The sequence below is a fragment of the Xenopus laevis genome, chromosome 3S, assembly GCF_017654675.1.
Source record: "Xenopus laevis strain J_2021 chromosome 3S, Xenopus_laevis_v10.1, whole genome shotgun sequence".
Classification (NCBI taxonomy): domain Eukaryota; kingdom Metazoa; phylum Chordata; class Amphibia; order Anura; family Pipidae; genus Xenopus; species Xenopus laevis.
In genome coordinates, this window is record NC_054376.1 from 64543433 (window position 1) to 64562367 (window position 18935).

Below are 18935 nucleotides of genomic sequence, written 5' to 3' on the forward strand. Positions count from 1 at the left end.
GTAAATGCCTTACATGAAAGAAAACAGTCAGTGTCCATGCATGTTGATAATGCATTAAAGAAGCATGTATGCGTTGATGAATGTGAATATGCGAAAATGTGAGTTCTGGTAGGGTAGGATTTATGTTTCGGATATCTAAAGATTAAGATTAGCTACGGAAGATATCTTTGTCATCTTAATGCATATCATTTAGGTCATGTTTCTTAAGAACTCTTAAGAACTCAACGTATATGTTGAAATGGATCTTAATGGTAGTTTACATTTTTGTTGTCCTAATTAGCTTCATACCTGGTCAGCAAAAAGCACCATGATGGTATATCTCCCTGCTCCAGGTGGTGTGTATTTTACAGTAAAAGTATCATTGTCATTCTTGATAATGTCAAAGTCAATATCTGCTTCTGCTGGTCCCAGAACTCCAGGAGCACACTTAATCCCAATGCTTACATCTCCTGTTGACAAGATTAACAAATAACATTGCTATTAATACCGCCAACACTTAGTAATACACCTAATAAGATGAATCCAGTGACAAACAAAATAAATGCTCCATCACAGAATGCAAGTTATACCTTGTCCAGCCTCACTGCAGTCCACGGTAAAATATGTTGGCTCACTTGCTTTTAGTCCTGTCTTCTCTACACCAGGTCCATAAACCTTTACTTTACTGGGATGACTGCCTTCTCCTACTGACACCTAATGAATTGTACACAAGAGAATGTTCTTACAGTTACATCTTTGAACCCAAGCATTGACTATATCCTCCTATATGCTAAAGAAGGAAAGATGACAAAAGCATAATCCAATTCTTTATTACATGCAAAAAATGGAACATCTAAAACACATGTAATTACCTATTCATTTGCATTTAAACTGTAAACTCACCCTGTAAGGGCTATTTGGAATATTGACTCCTCCCCATGTTATGATGATTGTGTGCTTGATTGGCTTGGTTGGCACATAGACACACACATATGTGTTGTCACCATTGTCCTTTATCTTGATGTCAATTGCTGACCCCTCTGCATCCTGCATTGGGTTAAGCAAAAGGACAGGTTTAAGACATTATAGTGTAAAATAAATTGGTAAAATATAAATAACACAGTTCACCTCCAATGTATAACTTACATCATAATATTAAAAAAACTGACTGTCCACCCTTGGGCACCACAATGCATTATACTGCCTTGGCAGTCCTTGCTCTGTTCATCACAATGTTTCACTCACCTGAGCATATATTTTCAGTTCGGCCGTGCCAGCAGCCTGAGCATCAATAGTAAATTCAGCAGGATGTTCTACTATGCAGCCTGTGGGTTCTAAGCCTTGTCCATATGCTTTGACCTGAAATGTAAAGTAGACATGGGTACTTTACGCATTCCCATCTCTTAGGTGCATTTTTGAATGTTGTCTTAAAAGAGCTAACACTCTGCAATAACTAAAAGCTATATGACCCTGGCCTGCCACAGTGTTATCATTATACGCAATTTTCTGTTTGTTTTCCTCTGTCTCTTTATTTTGTTTGGTGCACTGTTTTTTCTTTTTTTTTTGTTTTAATTCATTTTCTTTATAGAGTGTTTCATTTATTTATTCCAACATTCAATACTTCTCAGGCAGAGGCCCTTACATTTTATCAGCTGGCTTTAAACCCAGAGATTATCTCTCCTGAGATGCTCCCATCTATCAATCCATGAGTCAGGAATACTGAGCTTTTGAAGTTTGCAATAGTTTCTCAGCAATATATGTTATGTTTGGAAAGGAACAAGGTATTAAGAGATGGGTCTACAAAGGTCAGTGTTCCTGGCAGAGAACTTTGGGCTTGCTCTTTCCAAACGACATTGCTGAAAGATCATAATCCATTGCGATGCAAAGTGGCAGCTGGTTGACTGATGGCACATAACATATTATTTACAGTGCAATTATAAAAAGAGGCAATTACAGTGACTTTTCTGGTACTTTTTGATGACTTCTGTGGAAAGTGGTCCCTTTAATAAAAATGAATAAACAAATGTGTACAAAAAAGAACAATAACATGTCATTCTGTATTGCTGCATGTTAACATCATATTCTAATCTGATTTTAAGAGCTAACACCCCTGATATCATGAGACTTCATGAGACCACTGGCTTTTTCAACTACTGTTTATAAAGAACAAATACCACATTAATTAACTTCCAAATTAAAATGCATTTATACTATAAAAGAAATGCTAAAGGTTTGTGTCTTGAAAAATAGTTTAAGCAAACCACCTATTTATAAATCAATGTGATTTACTTAGTTTTACATAAGTTTTACCTTCTCAGGGAATCCTTTGTTGCTAGCTGGCAGGATATGAGCAATGAAAGGACTGTCTTTTATATCTTCATCATCACAAATCACATGAACTGCATACTCGCCCGGTTCTGTGGGCCAGTAGCGCACATCACAAGACCCATCACCCTTGTCATCGCACTCAATCTTTGCCTGGGATGGGCCCTCAATGGAGAAGCCTATGGAGGAAAAAGGATAGTGCAATGAGATTGGCATGGTCTACATGAAGCTAAATTCACCATTTATTCCATGGCTATAATCTGTTACTTACCAAGAGTTCCAACTTCTATGCCTATTGCTTCCACTACAAAATCAGCTGATTTACCAACCATGCCAGTCTCCAGGCCAGGACCCCAAGCCCTCACTTTCTGTAATCCTACTTCTGCACTAACATGGACTTCAAAGGGGCTGTGCAAAGAAAGAATAGACTATGAGAAAAACTGATATAACTGACATAAAATAAAACAAAAATGGTGGACCACTCAAAAAACTATAGAGAAGTCAGAGCTATAAATGATGAATAGAAAGGGTACAAAGGTATCTTATGTGTCGGGTTTGTATTGATTGTGTATTATATGCTCACCTCCTGGGGATCGCAAATCCACCCCATGTGATAGTCACTGTGTATTTTCCTGGCAACACTGGATAATAATCACATTCGTATACACCATCCCCTGCATCTCGGATTTTGACTGGTTCCTCTGTACCTTCTAAGAGAATATAACACACATTAAGAGATAAGCAGCCTGCAGACAAATATAAGATGGAATTTGTTAACGCAGACCTGTCACCTACATATAATGAAAGTCCTTTGAAAATTAAACATAGAACCAAAATTATTTTTTATTTATTTAAACACCCATACCTGTTATAAAGGTGTTTAAATATCTGAGCTGTCAATCAAATATTACCTGCTCCGCCTCTATGCCAGAGTTAGGGCAGTCAATTACTTTCACTTTTAATTCAGCAATTCCTGGATGTTACTGCCCTCCTCACATTCCCCCTTCCCTCTTCTCACTCTATAATGGTGTAGGGCACTGGTGCATATACAAGATCTTGGAGTGATACACAATTTGCCTCAATAACAAATTGCCACAAAATTGCTCCTGCCTGCATGCTGGGATTGTGTAATTCCAAAACTGAAGGAAACACAATTTAAATAATAAATAGAGTGTAAGTAAAGTTTATTTTGCTCAACTAGCATGATAGAAAATAATTTGGATTTATTTCTTAAGGTGACAGGTCCCCTTTAATAATAAGTGTTTCAGAAACACATTTTAATACTACCATGTCTACCTAGTGACACATTTATTGATGCTAAAAAAACATCTTGAGACATCCAGGAACTTCATCCAGTTACTGTTCAGTGTTAAGGCTAATGGCACAGTGAGCTGTTTCTTACTATTGTTTTTTCAGCAGAGAAAAGCAGATGCGCTCATATCTACTCCATGGGGTTGTCCCATAAGCAGACACATGGAGTGCGTTTATTAGCCTTCTATGAAATTCCATTTAGCTAGCTAGTTAGTTCTGCATAAATTTCCTTTTCTTTATTACACATTTCTATTTAATATTACTTCTATGAAAAGAGTGCAGAAAAATCTGTCTATAATTTTGAAGCTATTTACCATTCCTATCTTGCATGCCAGACCCGTTTGTTACTCTGAAGGCAATAGTCCAGATTTGCAACCCTTTAATATGAATTTAAATACAATTTACAATTTTCACTATTAAATCACAGTTTTTTTTCTCTATCTGCAATTGTGCCACTCTTTTCTATATTCCATTTCCCATACAAAAAATATTTATACCCATATTCTCTTGTCCTTCATTATAAGCTTCAAGCCCCAATATAGAAAATACCCATTCATTTTACTCACTTGGCCCTTTAACAGTGACGTTTAGCTCTCCACTTCCAGCTCCTTTAGTGAATACTTTAAAATCAGCCACCTCCTTCACACGCACACCTTTGGGCTGTAGGCCTCGGCCTGTGGCTCTGCAGGCATTGGGATTACATGCTGAAATACAAAAGAATAGTTTAAACAAAAATATGCTGAAATGTTGCCTGCAGGTTGGAAGTGTTATTCATAGTGTAACAAAGGAAGATGTTTAAAAGGATAATGTCACCACATAATTACGTCTTTTTAATCCTGTTTAATTTAATCCTGTTTAATACTGTGCACAAGTAGTGTTGAGCTATTTTCTGTTAAAAATGTCAAAAACTTGTAGGTACACTCCATGTAAATACATGAAAACGACTAAAACAACAAAAGTAGTCTTTTTCCCACAAAAAATTAGAGCAAACTGTTTTGGGGTTAACAAGAACATCTCATTAACATTATTCCTTTAACATTTGTACAGGCAACAACATGATATTAACTATGAAGGCATGTTTATAACTGTTGTCCTTTTTATACAGTATATTTAGAGATATCACTGCTTAAATATCTTCTCATCTAGCTTAGAAAATAAAACATTGCCAAGTTACTACATGGCTCTCATATTTCACAGCCCATTCTAGAATTCTGTGCAGATAACAGAGCAGCTCCTTTCAGTGTACAAGTGCCATACGAGCTGGCAACCATGCGAGCACAGGAAAGCATTAGAGATTTACACAGGCAACATATAGTGGGCAAAACAACAGTTCTTCTTCACTGAGTATTTAATATTTGAAAATTAATAAAGTTGCTTCCATTGTTAAAACATTAAAATGGTCTTGTGATATACTGTTATTTATATCTCTTTTTAAACCCTCTATCTGTCTTATATTCTAGCATGCAACCTACTGCTGGGTTACTAGGGTCAGTGAATACCTAGCAATCACATATTTCAAACTGGAAGGCCACAGAGCAAACCATATCATTTAAAGTTCTAAAATTATTGATGTAGACTTGTCTCAACATTGAGGACCACTTGCAAGTCACAAGTGTATGCCTTTAATCATGATCAAAAAACTCCAAATGGAACCTGATCCAAGGTTGTGTTCTAGAATGATTCCACAAGACTATCTTTTACATTCCTAAAATAAAATGTTGCATTGTGGTGTCGATTACAAAAATGTGTGCAGACATCAGTAATGCTAATAGTAGTGTTGTTTTAAATAGGTGAGGCTTGGGTATATGTGAAAACGTTAGTGGATAAATATTGTGGTCCATAACATAATGTACGTTAATTTTAAGGCAAACTGTCCCACTTTTGTGATTCATATGCTTGCTAAAGCATAAAGCCATCACGCTGGCGTAATTTCCCTCACCATGGACATTTCAACAGTGGCCACCATTTTAGAAATGGGCTCAGTATGTAAGACATTATTGTTTCAATACACAAAAATAGAAGAATAGCCAGAATACATACATTGATAATATTGGCATGATTATGAACATCTTTGAAGGAATAGAAATAGTTTATATAGAATGCATGAATAAACAAATGTTATAAGTATCCCAGAGGGATGAATAGATGAAGGTCAAAATCCTTATTCAAGCCCAATGGGCTAAGGGTTTCTAACCTATGTATCCATTGAACTTCTGTCTTTTTCAATAGGAGTACCCTGTCACCTCCCCTACGGGGCTGGGGCACCTGTTGAATAACCCTAAATTTTAAATCCTCCGCTATGTGTCCCTTTTCTATACAGTGTTTAGAGACTGGCAGAACACTGTTGCAAGAATTGACCATGGATCTATGTTGTGAAAATGTATCCTTTACTTTTTGAGTGGTTTCACCCACATATACAAGATTACAAGGGCAGACTAACATGTACACTGCAAAACTAGTATCACAGCTATTATGACCCTGAATTTTATATTCACTGTTTGTTGTTGGATTAGTAAAGGTAGCTCCAGTTAGAACAAACCGGCATTGTGCACATCCCCTACATCGAAACATACCCACCTTTGGGGGCCCCATAAAGGTGTATTGTCTGGGTGAAGGTGTTATTTCTGCCTGTGTAACTTTTGTGCCTATATTACAACCCTTTCTGAACAACATCACAGGCTTTGTTCAAATTCTGAAATTGTGGGATAAGCATCCCTCAACAGATGTCAATGCTTGCATAAACTGTCAAAAATCATCACTTCGTGAATAGCCCAACAAAAACCAAGCGCTGCCAGTCTGCAGTTTTGTTTCTATTAGTTGTTCTCCTCAAATTTTCTCTGGCTTTGGTTAGACTAGTATCCAAAATTTCTTGTGGGTAACTTCTATCTGATAATTTGCCTCTCATTTTATCTAGATCCTGTTCTAATTGGGCTGGCTCATTTGTGATCCGATGTACCCTAGTAAATTGGCTAGTGGGAATGGATTTCTTCACCGCTGCTGGATGAAAGCTTCTATATGATAGTAACTGGTTACGATCTGTTGGTTTGGTGAATATTTAAGTTGCAAACTTATCTTGTGCCCGTATTACTGTGACATCTAGAAAAACAATTTCCTTTAGACTAGCATTCATGGTAAATTTTATATTTAGGCATGCAAGGAAGCCAAGTCTCCCTGACATAGGAGGAACACGTCATCAATTTTCCACCATTGGTATAGACGTGTCCCTCCTCAAACCAACTCATGAATGAGTTGGCATATGCCGGGGCCACGTTGGATCCCATGGCCGTCCCCCGGAGTTGCAAGTAGAATGGTTCCCGAAATCTGAAATAGTTTCTATGTAGCATAAAGCTTAATATCTCCAGGAAAAAATAATCTCTTTGGGGCTATATAGGTTACTTTGTTGCAACAAAATTTCCATAGCATGTAAACATTGGGTGTGGGGTATGGACGTGTACGGGCTTGAGACATCTAGTGTGGCAAGCCAGACCTGTCCATTAACCTCACCCAGTGTTTTAAGTTTGAGTAAAAAATCAGAAGTATCCCTTACATAGGATTTTGTTGTTTGAATCAAATGGCTAAGAATTTTATCCAACATTTCAGCAGCTTTACTGGTTAATGACCCAATACCGGCTACAATTGGCCTGCCCGGTGGATTAATGAATCTTAGGTAGGACATATATGAGGGAGATGATGGGATATTCCACCCACATATATATCCTAGTGGATTCTGTAATGACACCCTATTCGTGGGCTTGTTTTAACATCAATGAAATTCACCCTTAAATAAATAAATGAATTATACAAATATATATAAATAAAATCATGTATATATGAGCTGTAACTGCATGGATGTGACCCTGAAGAAGCAATACTATATTCACATACCCACAGTGACCTGTAGCGCATCCAATGCAAAGTTCAACATGCACTGGTAAAAGCTCAAAAAAAAGTTACATTCTGGAAAGCGAGAGTGTGGTCAAGCTCTTACCATGTGGAAAACTGTTTTGATGTAATCCCATCATCATTTTTGCCCATTCAAGTCTCTTTTGCAAGAGGCACTAACAATATACAGAGAACCCTACCCAGAATAATCTTGCCACCAAATGCAACCCTCTCAGACCTTAAACTTAAACATAGTTTGGGCCCAGGTCAGATCACTTTACTTATATGGGGATGGGGACCGTGAGAAAGGTTTCAAGTAAAAGAATTGAGCACTCTCATTTTTTTTTACTTTATAAACATACATCCAGCTACTTAACTAGTATCATCTATGATGTGCCATATAGTCATTCTGCAGCTAAGCCATGCTCCTATACTGGCCATTAGCAAAGATAAGGCTTTGAACATCCATGAGTATGAATGGTATAATGCATTTAAGCAATACAAAGACACATAGAAAGGTACTGACTAGATGGACCATGAACTGATTTCACTACTCGTTCACACAGGGAAAGCCATGCTCAAGCTCTGCTTGTTCAGTCTGCAAGCTGTGCTTTTTCTACAACTACTCATGCTAGGGAGGCCATGCCAAGGCCATACTAACTTGACTTGCGTGGTTTGGGTTTGGGTGGAGGTGGGGGGGCCACTTTCTTGGCTTTATCAGGTGTTGGGGTGACAATTGCCTGAGGGGTGATCTGCAGGGGAGGTGTGCTGGGAGCCTGAGGCAACACTACAGCTAATGGAGAAGCAAAAAGACATGGGGAAATACAGTTAAATAAGCAAAGGCAGAGTTATGCATTAATGCACGGTCAGAACGTTTTGCACTAAAACCCGTTCTGCTGTATATTTCCAAGCAGAAAAGAAGTGGATGCATTGTATTACAGTTTACGACAATCACACAATCACTACTTTAATACTAAGCAGTTGCACACATAAGTACACACACATATACATATTTCCTACCAAAATACAGTATAACAGCTGAATACTTACATCGCACGTGCTTTGTAAGTTAGAACACATTAATGAACACATTTGTTGTTAGAAACAACATACAAAACTGGACAGAAACAATTAGTAGGAGAAACACAGCAATATGAAATATATACACAGGATCTGCCAAAATCTATAAAAAATAGTATAGTAAAGCAGGTATTGCATAAATGAAGGATCTGTGTTAAGTAATTGTGTTACTGTTGTTGCACAAACTCTGTAATGTCACTGCCACTGCCACTGTTCTAATCTTCATCTATTAACCAGGACAAGAGTATCTGACAAATAAAGGGTAGGGTTGGGTTCCCAGTCCCTGTTTGATCAGATGATTTTAGACATGCAATTGAACACACCTAGGAAGGTATGTTCAACATGGATTGACTGCCTCCCCACAAACCCAAACCTATACAATTATAATTATTATTATTATTATTATTAATTATTATTATATACAATTATAATGATATAATAGCTGAGAAAGTAAGAAAGTGGGTGTTGAAAAAAGACAAATTTTTCACATGAAATGACATATGTACCTAAAATGTTAAGAGCAGCTAGAGAAACAAACATCACAATGTATGAACAGATAAGACACTTGAGAAGCCAAAAGATGCCATTCAAAGTAGTGGTAAAGGTATTTGAAAACATTGTCTGTGTAGAAGCAAAAGCACTATGAACAAGAGGGGGAAGGGGTAAAGTGCAAATGCAGTTACCTTCTGAGATATTGACAACATATGGGCATTTGGGGATTTGAGAACCAGCAAAAGTAATGAATACTTTGTGGGGTCCCTCCATGTTGGGACGATATGTGCAGCGATATGTATTGTCTCCTTTATCTTCTAAAATGACTTCTACTGTATCTTGACAGTTCTGTGGGTCTACAATGATTACACCAACATCGCCAGACCCAGCACCTGGAAAGCACAGGAGAAACCCATAATTATCTCAAATCTTTATTAAGACACATGCATAATGCAAATGGAGCTTATTTAGTGATTCTGTCATTTTAAAATATGTTACCTGCAGTGTAGATATCAAAATATGTTGGTTTATTGGCAACATTTCCAACAGGCTCTAGTCCAGGTCCTCGTGCTGTAACCTTATTAGCATCTCCCAATGCCATGGCAACATTAACATTAAATGGACTTTTGTTGATATTCTGACCAGCAAACAGCACAGTAACCTATAGTAGCAAAGTCAAAGGTCAATAAAGATGGATACCAGCAGATTTGTGGATTCTAATAAATTGGTGAATAATAATCCAGAAACATTATACTGTTCTAGCTTTACAGACATTGACGTATTACACCATGCTGTATGTTAAGATGCTAGTGTTGTCTTCCCACCACTTCTTTAAATAAGTGTAACAGACGTTAAAATGATAAACTGGCATTTCATCCAGGCTGATTTTCTTACCTTATGGAGTCCAGCGACCTTTGGAACATAGCTTACTGAGTAGGTTCTGTTCTTGTCATTGTTGGGAATAACTTTGGCCTAACAATGAAATATGGATCATTAATACTTGGCCTACTGTATCTTTATTATATAACATAGGGACCAGATGGTGCCCTCAAGGGATATTTCTGGGGGTTTGTATGTACTCTTGTACTTTCCCCTTTCTCGATTCCAACTTTTCCCTACGTCCCTAGCAAAGTAAATTAGAAACACACTCAACAAAATATTGGCCAACTCTAATCTAAGCTATGAGTGTTGATAAGAAATAATGAAATCAAAATGCAGCTGGAGACACAGATAAATATTTTCTAACAACATTAAACACTATAATAGCATCATAGCGAACTTGCCTCTTCATTGTGTCCTTCGGGATCTTCCACAAACACTAAGACCTCTCCCAAACCAGCATCTATGGTCTCTACTGTAAAGTAGGCAGGTTTCAGAACTATGTTTCCATGAGGCTCAATACCTGTAGAAGAAGTTAAATAACACTGCAATTAAGCAAAGGCCACTGCTGATTTAAACACTGGTTTTCAAAGACTGAAAAAGAGAAAAGTTATATAGCTAACCAATGGGCAAAAAATGCAGTGAAAGTATGGACATTGCTCATGCTACATGTATAGCATATAACATTACAATCAGCTCTGTTAATATTAATATTAACACCCACAATAAGAATATTAATATTAACAGTGGTTTTGGTCAAGATTTTAAAGTAATGAAAATATAATGTGCTGTTCACTGGCATAACTATAGAGAAAGCAGACCCCCCTGGTCGCGGGGGGGAGGGAAGGGAAAAGGGGGGCCCGGACCTAAGGGTCTGTTTCCTCTATAGTACTGAAAGTCCCCTTTCTTTTTCTTTAACGTGACATGCTCACGCTTCAGTGAGCGATCACGTGAGTGGTGGGGTGGGGGGAGTGTCCCCATGCGCTGTTGTTATGCCCCTGGTCCTGTTGCCTTGCACTGGTACAGTGTTTGCTTCAGAAAGACTACTATAGTTTATACCAACAAACTTCTGTGTAGCCATGGGGGCAGCCATTCAAAGCTGAAAAAGCCACCGGATAAACAGCTGATAGTAGATAAGCTCTGAAATATACAATGGTATTCTTCAAAACTTATCTGTTATTTACTGTGTATCCTGTGCTTGAATGGCTGCCCCATGGCTACACAGTAGCTTGTTTATATAAACTATAGTTGGGTTTCTGAAGCAAACACACCTGTTTTACTAGTGCAGGGCAACAGTATATTATAATGTCATTCCTTAAAAGACGACCTGCCACCCCAGGAAATAAATCCAAATCATATATTATCATGTTAGTCAAACAAGATAAAATTTATTCGCACTACATACATTATTTCAGTCTTGTTCCCTTTAATCTGGAAATGTACAATCACAGCAAGCAGGCAGGTGCCTTTTTTTTTTTATAAACACTGTTATTAGGCAAGCTTTGCATTATCCCAAAATCTTGTTTATGTGCTAGAATAGGGGACTTGATGCACATGCCCATGCACTGGTTACAGAATTAGATGGTAAGGAATGAGTGGGAATGTGGGGAGTGCAGTGATATCTAGGAAAGGCATAGAGGTGGGGCAGGCAAAACATGATTGACTGCTGAGATATTTAAATGCATTTATAACAGGTACGGATGCTTTAATAAAAAAATTAATTTTGGTTTTATGTTTAATTTGAAAAGGACTTTTATTATACAGCTTTTTATGCCTCGGTGACAGGTCCTCTTTAAAACACTTTCATTTTTTGGTGTTACTGTTCCTTTAGTAATAACAATCCTTCTAGTAATCTATGTTTTATGCATGGGGCATGAGATTACATTCTAGTTATCACTTTTAAGCAATGTTATCAGCATAAAGACTTTCATGGATGGAACCAACAGAGAACTCCATATGTGCAACTGATACGTCTAGTGTATTTACTACAGAAGGTGAGTATTTGGTTAATGTTTTTACAAGACATCATTACTCCAATAAAAGTTTCCCCAAGTGAGCTGACTTTCAACAACCATATGATAGATCAAGTTCGGAATAGGAATACAGCTGGAAGCTTCCAGCGAAAAAGGTGAAATGCTTCCAGCATTTTTAAATTCATACTTAGATTATTCCTATTACATATGTCTTGATTCTACTTCTGTTATAATGCTCTGAAATATTTTACTGATGGCAAATATTTCTGCATAACTGTATGGTGAATAAGTTCTCATCCTCCCTTTTTTTGGGAAAAAATACAAGGTCCTTGAGCAGTTATGTTTTAGCCATGACTGTCTTCTTATAGTCCACATTTGGGAATTTTGGCAGTGGGCTGCAGAACAACATAAATGTCTTAATCCTGCCAAATGGAGATGGCGCAGAGAAGATTGAGTCTATGAGGTCACCCAAACATCATGATACTTTGGGAACGCCAGCAATAAGGGAACTGCGGGGGCTTCCTAGGCTAAAAAATTAGTAACCCCTTCAGGGCTGACCTAAAAGGGTATATATTATAGCCACTTTACAGTTAGCGTAAATGCTCCCCCATGATAAGGTAAAAACCCCTATGATAGTTATGTTATCCTGTAAAATCAATTATCCATTTTTGAGGCAACGAAACGTAGTTCCCATACCTGGTCCATAAGCAGTTGCTTTCTTGGGGTGTAACTGTTTAGATCGAAGTGGTGCTCCTGGTTTCAATTTGGCTTTAGGAAACTGAGATAAGTAAGTCATCACTGAATGTTCATCCACGTTGGGATCCACAATTTCCTCTGGAGCAATGACCTGGGGTAGGAAAAGGTTCCAAATTATACTACTGTCTGGAAAAGTTAGTAATATATGTATCAACGGTCTACAACATTACTATTGCTTTCTGTGAGCTGGTGTTTTGTAGCAGCAATGGTTGTACTATGGTTGCATTGGTTCTTTTAGGCAAGTATAGTTACCAAAATGTTCTTTTTGGCTGCAAAAACACTACAATCATTTATCTGCAAGTTTATTCCCACTCATTCTTACCTGTGGTACTCCCAACCAATCATCTGCCTGCTGCATGGCCTCTCTTGCATTCTCCACAGGCTGGTTGGGATCCCAAGCCTCCCAGTCCGGACAGAGACCTGTGATAAAAATCAAAAACAATAGTCATGCATCTGTAAGATCTAAAAATGAGATCTTAATGACAATGCAGAGGGAGTTCGGGGATCCTGGACCAGTACTAAGATTAAAAAACATGCAATATGTTTTTATTAATAATAATATTTGAATTTAGTGGTTTCCATAGAAAGAAAAATATTGGTTAAGTGGATGTACAAAATTCTTGTACTCTCTTTACAGATTGTATAGCATGAATTCAGCTAAATGTGGGTAATGTGGTATCTCAGTGGGTAGCACTTCTGCCTTGCAATGCTGGGGGTATTCTGGCCCAGGTACTATCTGCATGGAGTTTGTATGCTCTCTCTATGGGTTTCTTCCAGGCATTCCCTCACATACACTGAAAAACAGGCAGGTTAATTGGCTCCTTATCAAATAGGGACCTTAGATTGTATACTCCACTGGGACAGTGAATGATGTGTATTCTCTGTATAGTGCTTGGTAAATATGTCAGCATTAGAAAATAAACAAAAATTATATTATTATAAGATATTATTATTATTATTATTATTATTAATAAGTATTGCTGTCCTACCATCTGATTTTGCAAATAACTCCAAGGATCCTGAAACAGCTTTTAACTGCTACTGGATGTTGAGAGTTGTAGTTTGTGAATAGATGAAAAGACACGTTGTATACAGGTATAGCTGGCAAAATATGGTCTATTTTCTATTTTATGCATAATTATCATATATCATATAATTACATATATTTGAGTCTTGGAAGTATTCTGCTGTCATCAAGTATAAGTTAGGTATACTCTCAGCTTGTTGCCTTATTTGTGATTTCAGAGTTGTCTCCCAAGCTCTCTCCCTCTCTCTCAGACAGCTAAGCTGGATAATGTTACAGATGCATTTTATCCTTGTCATTGAATCGAGCAGGCAGCAGCACAAATTAACACTGGGAATTACTATATGCGTCTGAATAAAATCAACTGGAGCTATGCTCCTATAACTGCTTGTGCTCCTTCCAGCAAGCATAATGTAAGATTTTAGCAATCAATAAAAGCCACTTTGCCTTATTTGGAAATAATGCAGGAACAGCAAATAAAAGTATGGCAAGGGCCACTGTGATTAAAAATGGGATCATTTACAGTAGAAGGTATTCTCTATACGGTTACAGTTGATTATATAAAAGGGAATGTAGATGTTTGTGCAGGGCTTATCATAATGTGTATTTGATTGGCTAATTACTGGTGCCAAAACCTATTGTTCTATATGTACAGGGTGTCAGTTAATGCATTTTATTGTTTCGTGGGCTGCCAAAGGTTGGTGTATCCTATACTAGCATAAAGAATATCCCAATCTTGGGCTGCCGAGGAACAATATAAGTATCTCAAAAACCAATGAATAGCAGATTGGAACTTCTACATATTCTGTCCATATATAAAGTTGTAGCAATATCTTTATCTATGTATCAATTATATTTTTTGTGACAAGGAAACGTGTTTCTTTTCATACATCCAATTATATTTTCATGATATTGTGCAAGTTACTGGGAAGTGAAATGTCCCCCCAAATGTACATAAAGGAATAATAACAGTCTAGGCTTGTTTCTGAAAAGGTTGTCACTTGGGTGTACATTTTCTGTTCGCATGGCTAGAGTTGAACTGGTTTTGTAGATGGAGCTCTTTGTATATGAATGAATAAACTGGACACTGAGATAAATCAGGAGCATATGTGGGGGCTGCCAGCTGTTCTTAGCCTCTGAGGAGGGGGATTGACTCACTCCCCTGGGTGTCTCTGGATATTTCTGTCTATGATCTAATAGCTGGATACTGATCACAGAACCTTTAGCTGATTTTGAGTAGTAATGTGTGTTCTAGACAATTGTTATTAACCTTTTGGTTTCTGAAAACAATATTTCCATAAGAACAATGTCTAAAAACGTTATATATGGCATAATAACATACTCTCCAGCACTGCCCTTTAAATACATACACTAATAATTCATTTATTTGAAGGGGAATGTTGGATGGATCAGTCCAACTGGAGATTTTCGCATTCCTCGTGCTGCATTTCAAACAATTTATAGAGCAATGCTGACAAGTATGATACAATCAGGTGGTGCAAATTAAATATATATCCATATATGATATGCCTTGACCTCATTTGAACAATCTATCTGTTTCCATCCTAAGAAATCCAATGCTCTAAATGCTAATTTCCAGGCTTGAACGAAGGAACCTTTGCATTCATTTTCTACAGTGGCAAACAATTTATGTATATGCTTTTTGTTTGCATAGCATATCAAATTTTCCTCTTATAGCAAAGTATGACTGTAAGTATGAGTCTAATCTAGTGTCCATGTAATTGGAGTTAAATATTTCATTGGCAGTTGCAAGTATTAGCTAGACAGTCCTTTGCTGATAAGCTGAGCAATGTGTGCCATCTATGGGCAAGTTCATTGGCACAGGAAAGAGAAATGTATGCACATACTTTGGCTTGAATTTCAGCTGTTAGCTGCAAAGACTATCCCAGATATAAACAGCTGAAATTCCACCCAAAGCTTGGGAATCCATCTTTCTTTGCTCCTTCACTATTTTTATCAGATCTCAGCAGGAATATCAAGGGATATTTAGGGGCAGATTTACTAATGTTCGAGTGTTAAAAAAGTTTGAATTTCGAAGTAATTTTTTGAATACTTCGTCCATCGAAAAGGATACTACGACTTCGGATTTACTTCGACTTTGTTTCGAAGTAAAAATCGTTCGAATATTCGACTATTCGATAATCGAAGTACTGTCTCTTTAAAAAAACGTTGACTGCAATACTTCGCCAAATTAAACCTGCCGAAGTGCTATGTTAGCCTATGGGGACCTTCTACAACCATTTTCCAAGTCTTTGAATATCGAACGAAAATCCTTTGATCATACTCTAAAATCGTTTGAATCGTTCGATTCAAAGAATTTAATTGTTCGATCGAACGATTTTCCTTCGATCGTTCAAATGCTAAATTCGGTGAAAAATCCTTCGACTTCGATATTCGAAGTCGAAGGATTTCAATTCGAGGGTCGAATTTCGAAGTATTTTTAACTTCGAAATTGGACCCTTAGTAAATCTGCCCCTTAGTGTGTAAGCTCTTTTCTGGCAGGACCCTCTTTACCTCTTGTACTTGTTATTGGTTGAGGTTTTTGGAATCTTGCATGTCAGCCTGTACAACCATTTATTGTAGAGTGCTGTAGAATATGTTGGCGTTTTACAAATATGTGTTATTAATATTAATAGAGCATTCTTATGTGTTACAGCTTGACTGAGTGACAGAAGTCCGACTTCCTTTCAAGTCAAAGAGACTAGTAACCTATAGCAAATACATGGCACATTCCTAGGGCCATGTAGATTTGCTTTATTAAAATATATTTATATGGATTTTGGTATAAATAAGGATTCCAAAGCTTTGACATCATACTTTTCTTTATAATAACAACAAAAATGTAGCTTCCAGATCATAATTCATGCCCCATGTTGTAGTTGCTTTCGTCAAAATGGAGAGAGGCAGAATTGAAAACAAAGTATACAACAAACACCAATTACAAATGTAATAAAAGTTCTTTAAAAGGACAGTATGGTTAATGAATATGCTTAGCACTGGGAAAAAAACGAATGCATAGTTCCTGGAACATAAGGACCCATATCTTTTGTTCCAGTCACATGATGATAGTTCACTGTAACCTAAACAATATCAGTTATACCACAACCATTCAGCCTAATAATGTGGTTACACAAGTAAAGTGGAGTATTTAAGATAACAAAATCAAGTGATCATTTCCCTTTACCTTTTAAATGTACAATATACTTGGAAACAATAATATGTGATGCTACTAACTGATTTTTCCTAACTAGCTGTTACAATCACTGCTAAATTAGAAGGGGTTAGAATGAAATATTTTCCCTTATACAACTAGTAAAAGTGGCAAAATCTTTAAGAATATTTGCAGTGCAGAATAGTACTACAGACAGCACATTTAAGAGCTCAATCTTGGGCAAATTTGCACATGGGCAGTAACCCCTAACAACCAATCAGTTATTAAATTATTTTAGCAAGTTGCAGTTAGAACAATACAACCAACATTCCATTGGTTTCCATAGGTTACTGCCTAGCTTAAAGGAAAACTATACCCCCAAAATGAACACTTAAGCAACAGATAGTTCATATCATATTAAGTGGCATATTAAAGAATCTTACCAAACTGGAATATATATTTCAGTAAATCTTGCCCTTTTACTTCTCTTGCCTTGAGCCACCATTTCGTGATGGTCTGTGTGCTGCCTCAGATCACCTGACCAGAAATACTACAACTCTAACTGTAACAGGAAGAAGTGTGGAAGCAAAAGACACAACTCTGTCTGTTAATTGGCTAATGTGACCTAATATGTATGGTTTGTTGGTATGTTTGTGAGTACAGTGAATCCTACGATCCCAGGGGGCGGCTCTTATTTTTTAAAATGGCAATTTTCCATTTATGATTACCCAATGGCACATACTACTAGAAAAGTATATTATTATGAAAATGGTTTATTTACATGAAGCAGGATTTTACATATGAGCTGTTTTATGCAATATCTTTTTATAGAGACCTACATTGTTTGGGGGGTATAGTTTTCCTTTAACTAGTGTTGATATATGAGTCCCAGTCTTCAGATACACTCCCTAAATCTCTAAATCTTGGTGTAATGAGGCGTATTTAGTAACATCAGCAAAATATGCTTATTAGAGGCAGTGTTAGGGTGTGGGAGACACTAACCTGGGGCACAGTTGTCCACAAGAGCTCCCAAAGCTTTGCCATCCTTCCAGTCACGGTGGAAATTGGTGATTGGAAGCTCTGGTACTTTGTTTTGTATCCAACCCAAAAGCCTCTGCTTTGGAGTCTGCTTCTTTGCATCTTCTTCATCCTCATCCTCCCACATTGGCATAGAAATAGAGTAGTGCAGGATAAGTGTCCAGATTAGACCCAGGATCAGTTTTAGGTTCCCATCTACAATGGCTTTTGAATCTGCAGAATAAAATGTTTATCAACCTCTGAACCATACTGATAATCAAGGTATAATGAAAAAGGGCAAAATGAGAAATGAAAACTATAATTAAAACAGGGACATCTGAAATACACATACGGTATCCAATAAAATGCAGCAATACATGCATACATTCATAAAATAGTCTGCACTTTCTTAAAGCTGTACACTTCCAATGTTATTATTTTTTTAGAGGGCTGTTATTAAAATGTCTTCAATCAGTGAAAAAATATATCTCATAACTTTATACCAGTCCAACTCTAAAATTACCTGGGATATACAGAGCAATTTGTGATAGGAACAAACGGTACACCAAAAAAATGAAAGTGTTTTAAAGGAATGACAGTATAATGTACAGAAATAAAGCTATAGTTTATACAAACAAGCTGCTGTTTAGCCTTGGGGCATTCAAGCACAGGATACACAGTAGATAACAGATATGTTCTGAAGAATCCCATTGTGTACAGAGCTTATCTAATTTCAGCTGTTTATCCTGTGGCTGTTCTTCTTTTTCAGCATTCAATGGCTGCCCATAGCTTATCTATCATCTCCTTTGAATGGCTGCCCCCATGGCTACACTGCAGCTTGTTTATATAAACTATATTAGTGTTTCTGAATCAAACACACCAGTTATACCAGTGCAACACAACAGTACATTATATTTTCATTACTTTAAAACACTTTTATTTTTTCATGTTACTGTTCCTTTAAACTCAGGTGGTCTCCAACAAAAGACTTGCTTCTTATTACTCTCACAAATATATATATATATATATATATATATATATATAT

The 18935-nt window shown here is 37.0% G+C and overlaps 1 protein-coding gene across 4 annotated transcripts in view; it reads right to left on the reverse strand.

Moving 5' to 3' along the window:
- The window catches only part of LOC733321 (filamin-C), a 55004-nt gene that overhangs the window by 19983 nt on the left and 16086 nt on the right, over positions 1-18935 (reverse strand). For 2 of the 4 annotated variants that reach the window (XM_018255684.2, XM_018255683.2), the window contains exons 2-17: positions 17876-18124; positions 13000-13097; positions 12618-12768; positions 10353-10471; positions 9964-10041; positions 9568-9730; positions 9261-9461; positions 8159-8290; positions 4182-4319; positions 2888-3014; positions 2576-2712; positions 2290-2483; positions 1225-1338; positions 883-1026; positions 570-693; positions 289-449 (exon numbers count right to left, since the gene is read on the reverse strand). In XM_018255684.2, the coding sequence (XP_018111173.1) occupies positions 289-449; positions 570-693; positions 883-1026; positions 1225-1338; positions 2290-2483; positions 2576-2712; positions 2888-3014; positions 4182-4319; positions 8159-8290; positions 9261-9461; positions 9568-9730; positions 9964-10041; positions 10353-10471; positions 12618-12768; positions 13000-13097; positions 17876-18124 (2330 nt within the window). The remainder of the gene's footprint in view (positions 1-288; positions 450-569; positions 694-882; positions 1027-1224; positions 1339-2289; positions 2484-2575; positions 2713-2887; positions 3015-4181; positions 4320-8158; positions 8291-9260; positions 9462-9567; positions 9731-9963; positions 10042-10352; positions 10472-12617; positions 12769-12999; positions 13098-17875; positions 18125-18935) is intronic. The other 2 variants (XM_018255686.2, XM_018255685.2) reach the window with 1 other exon arrangement.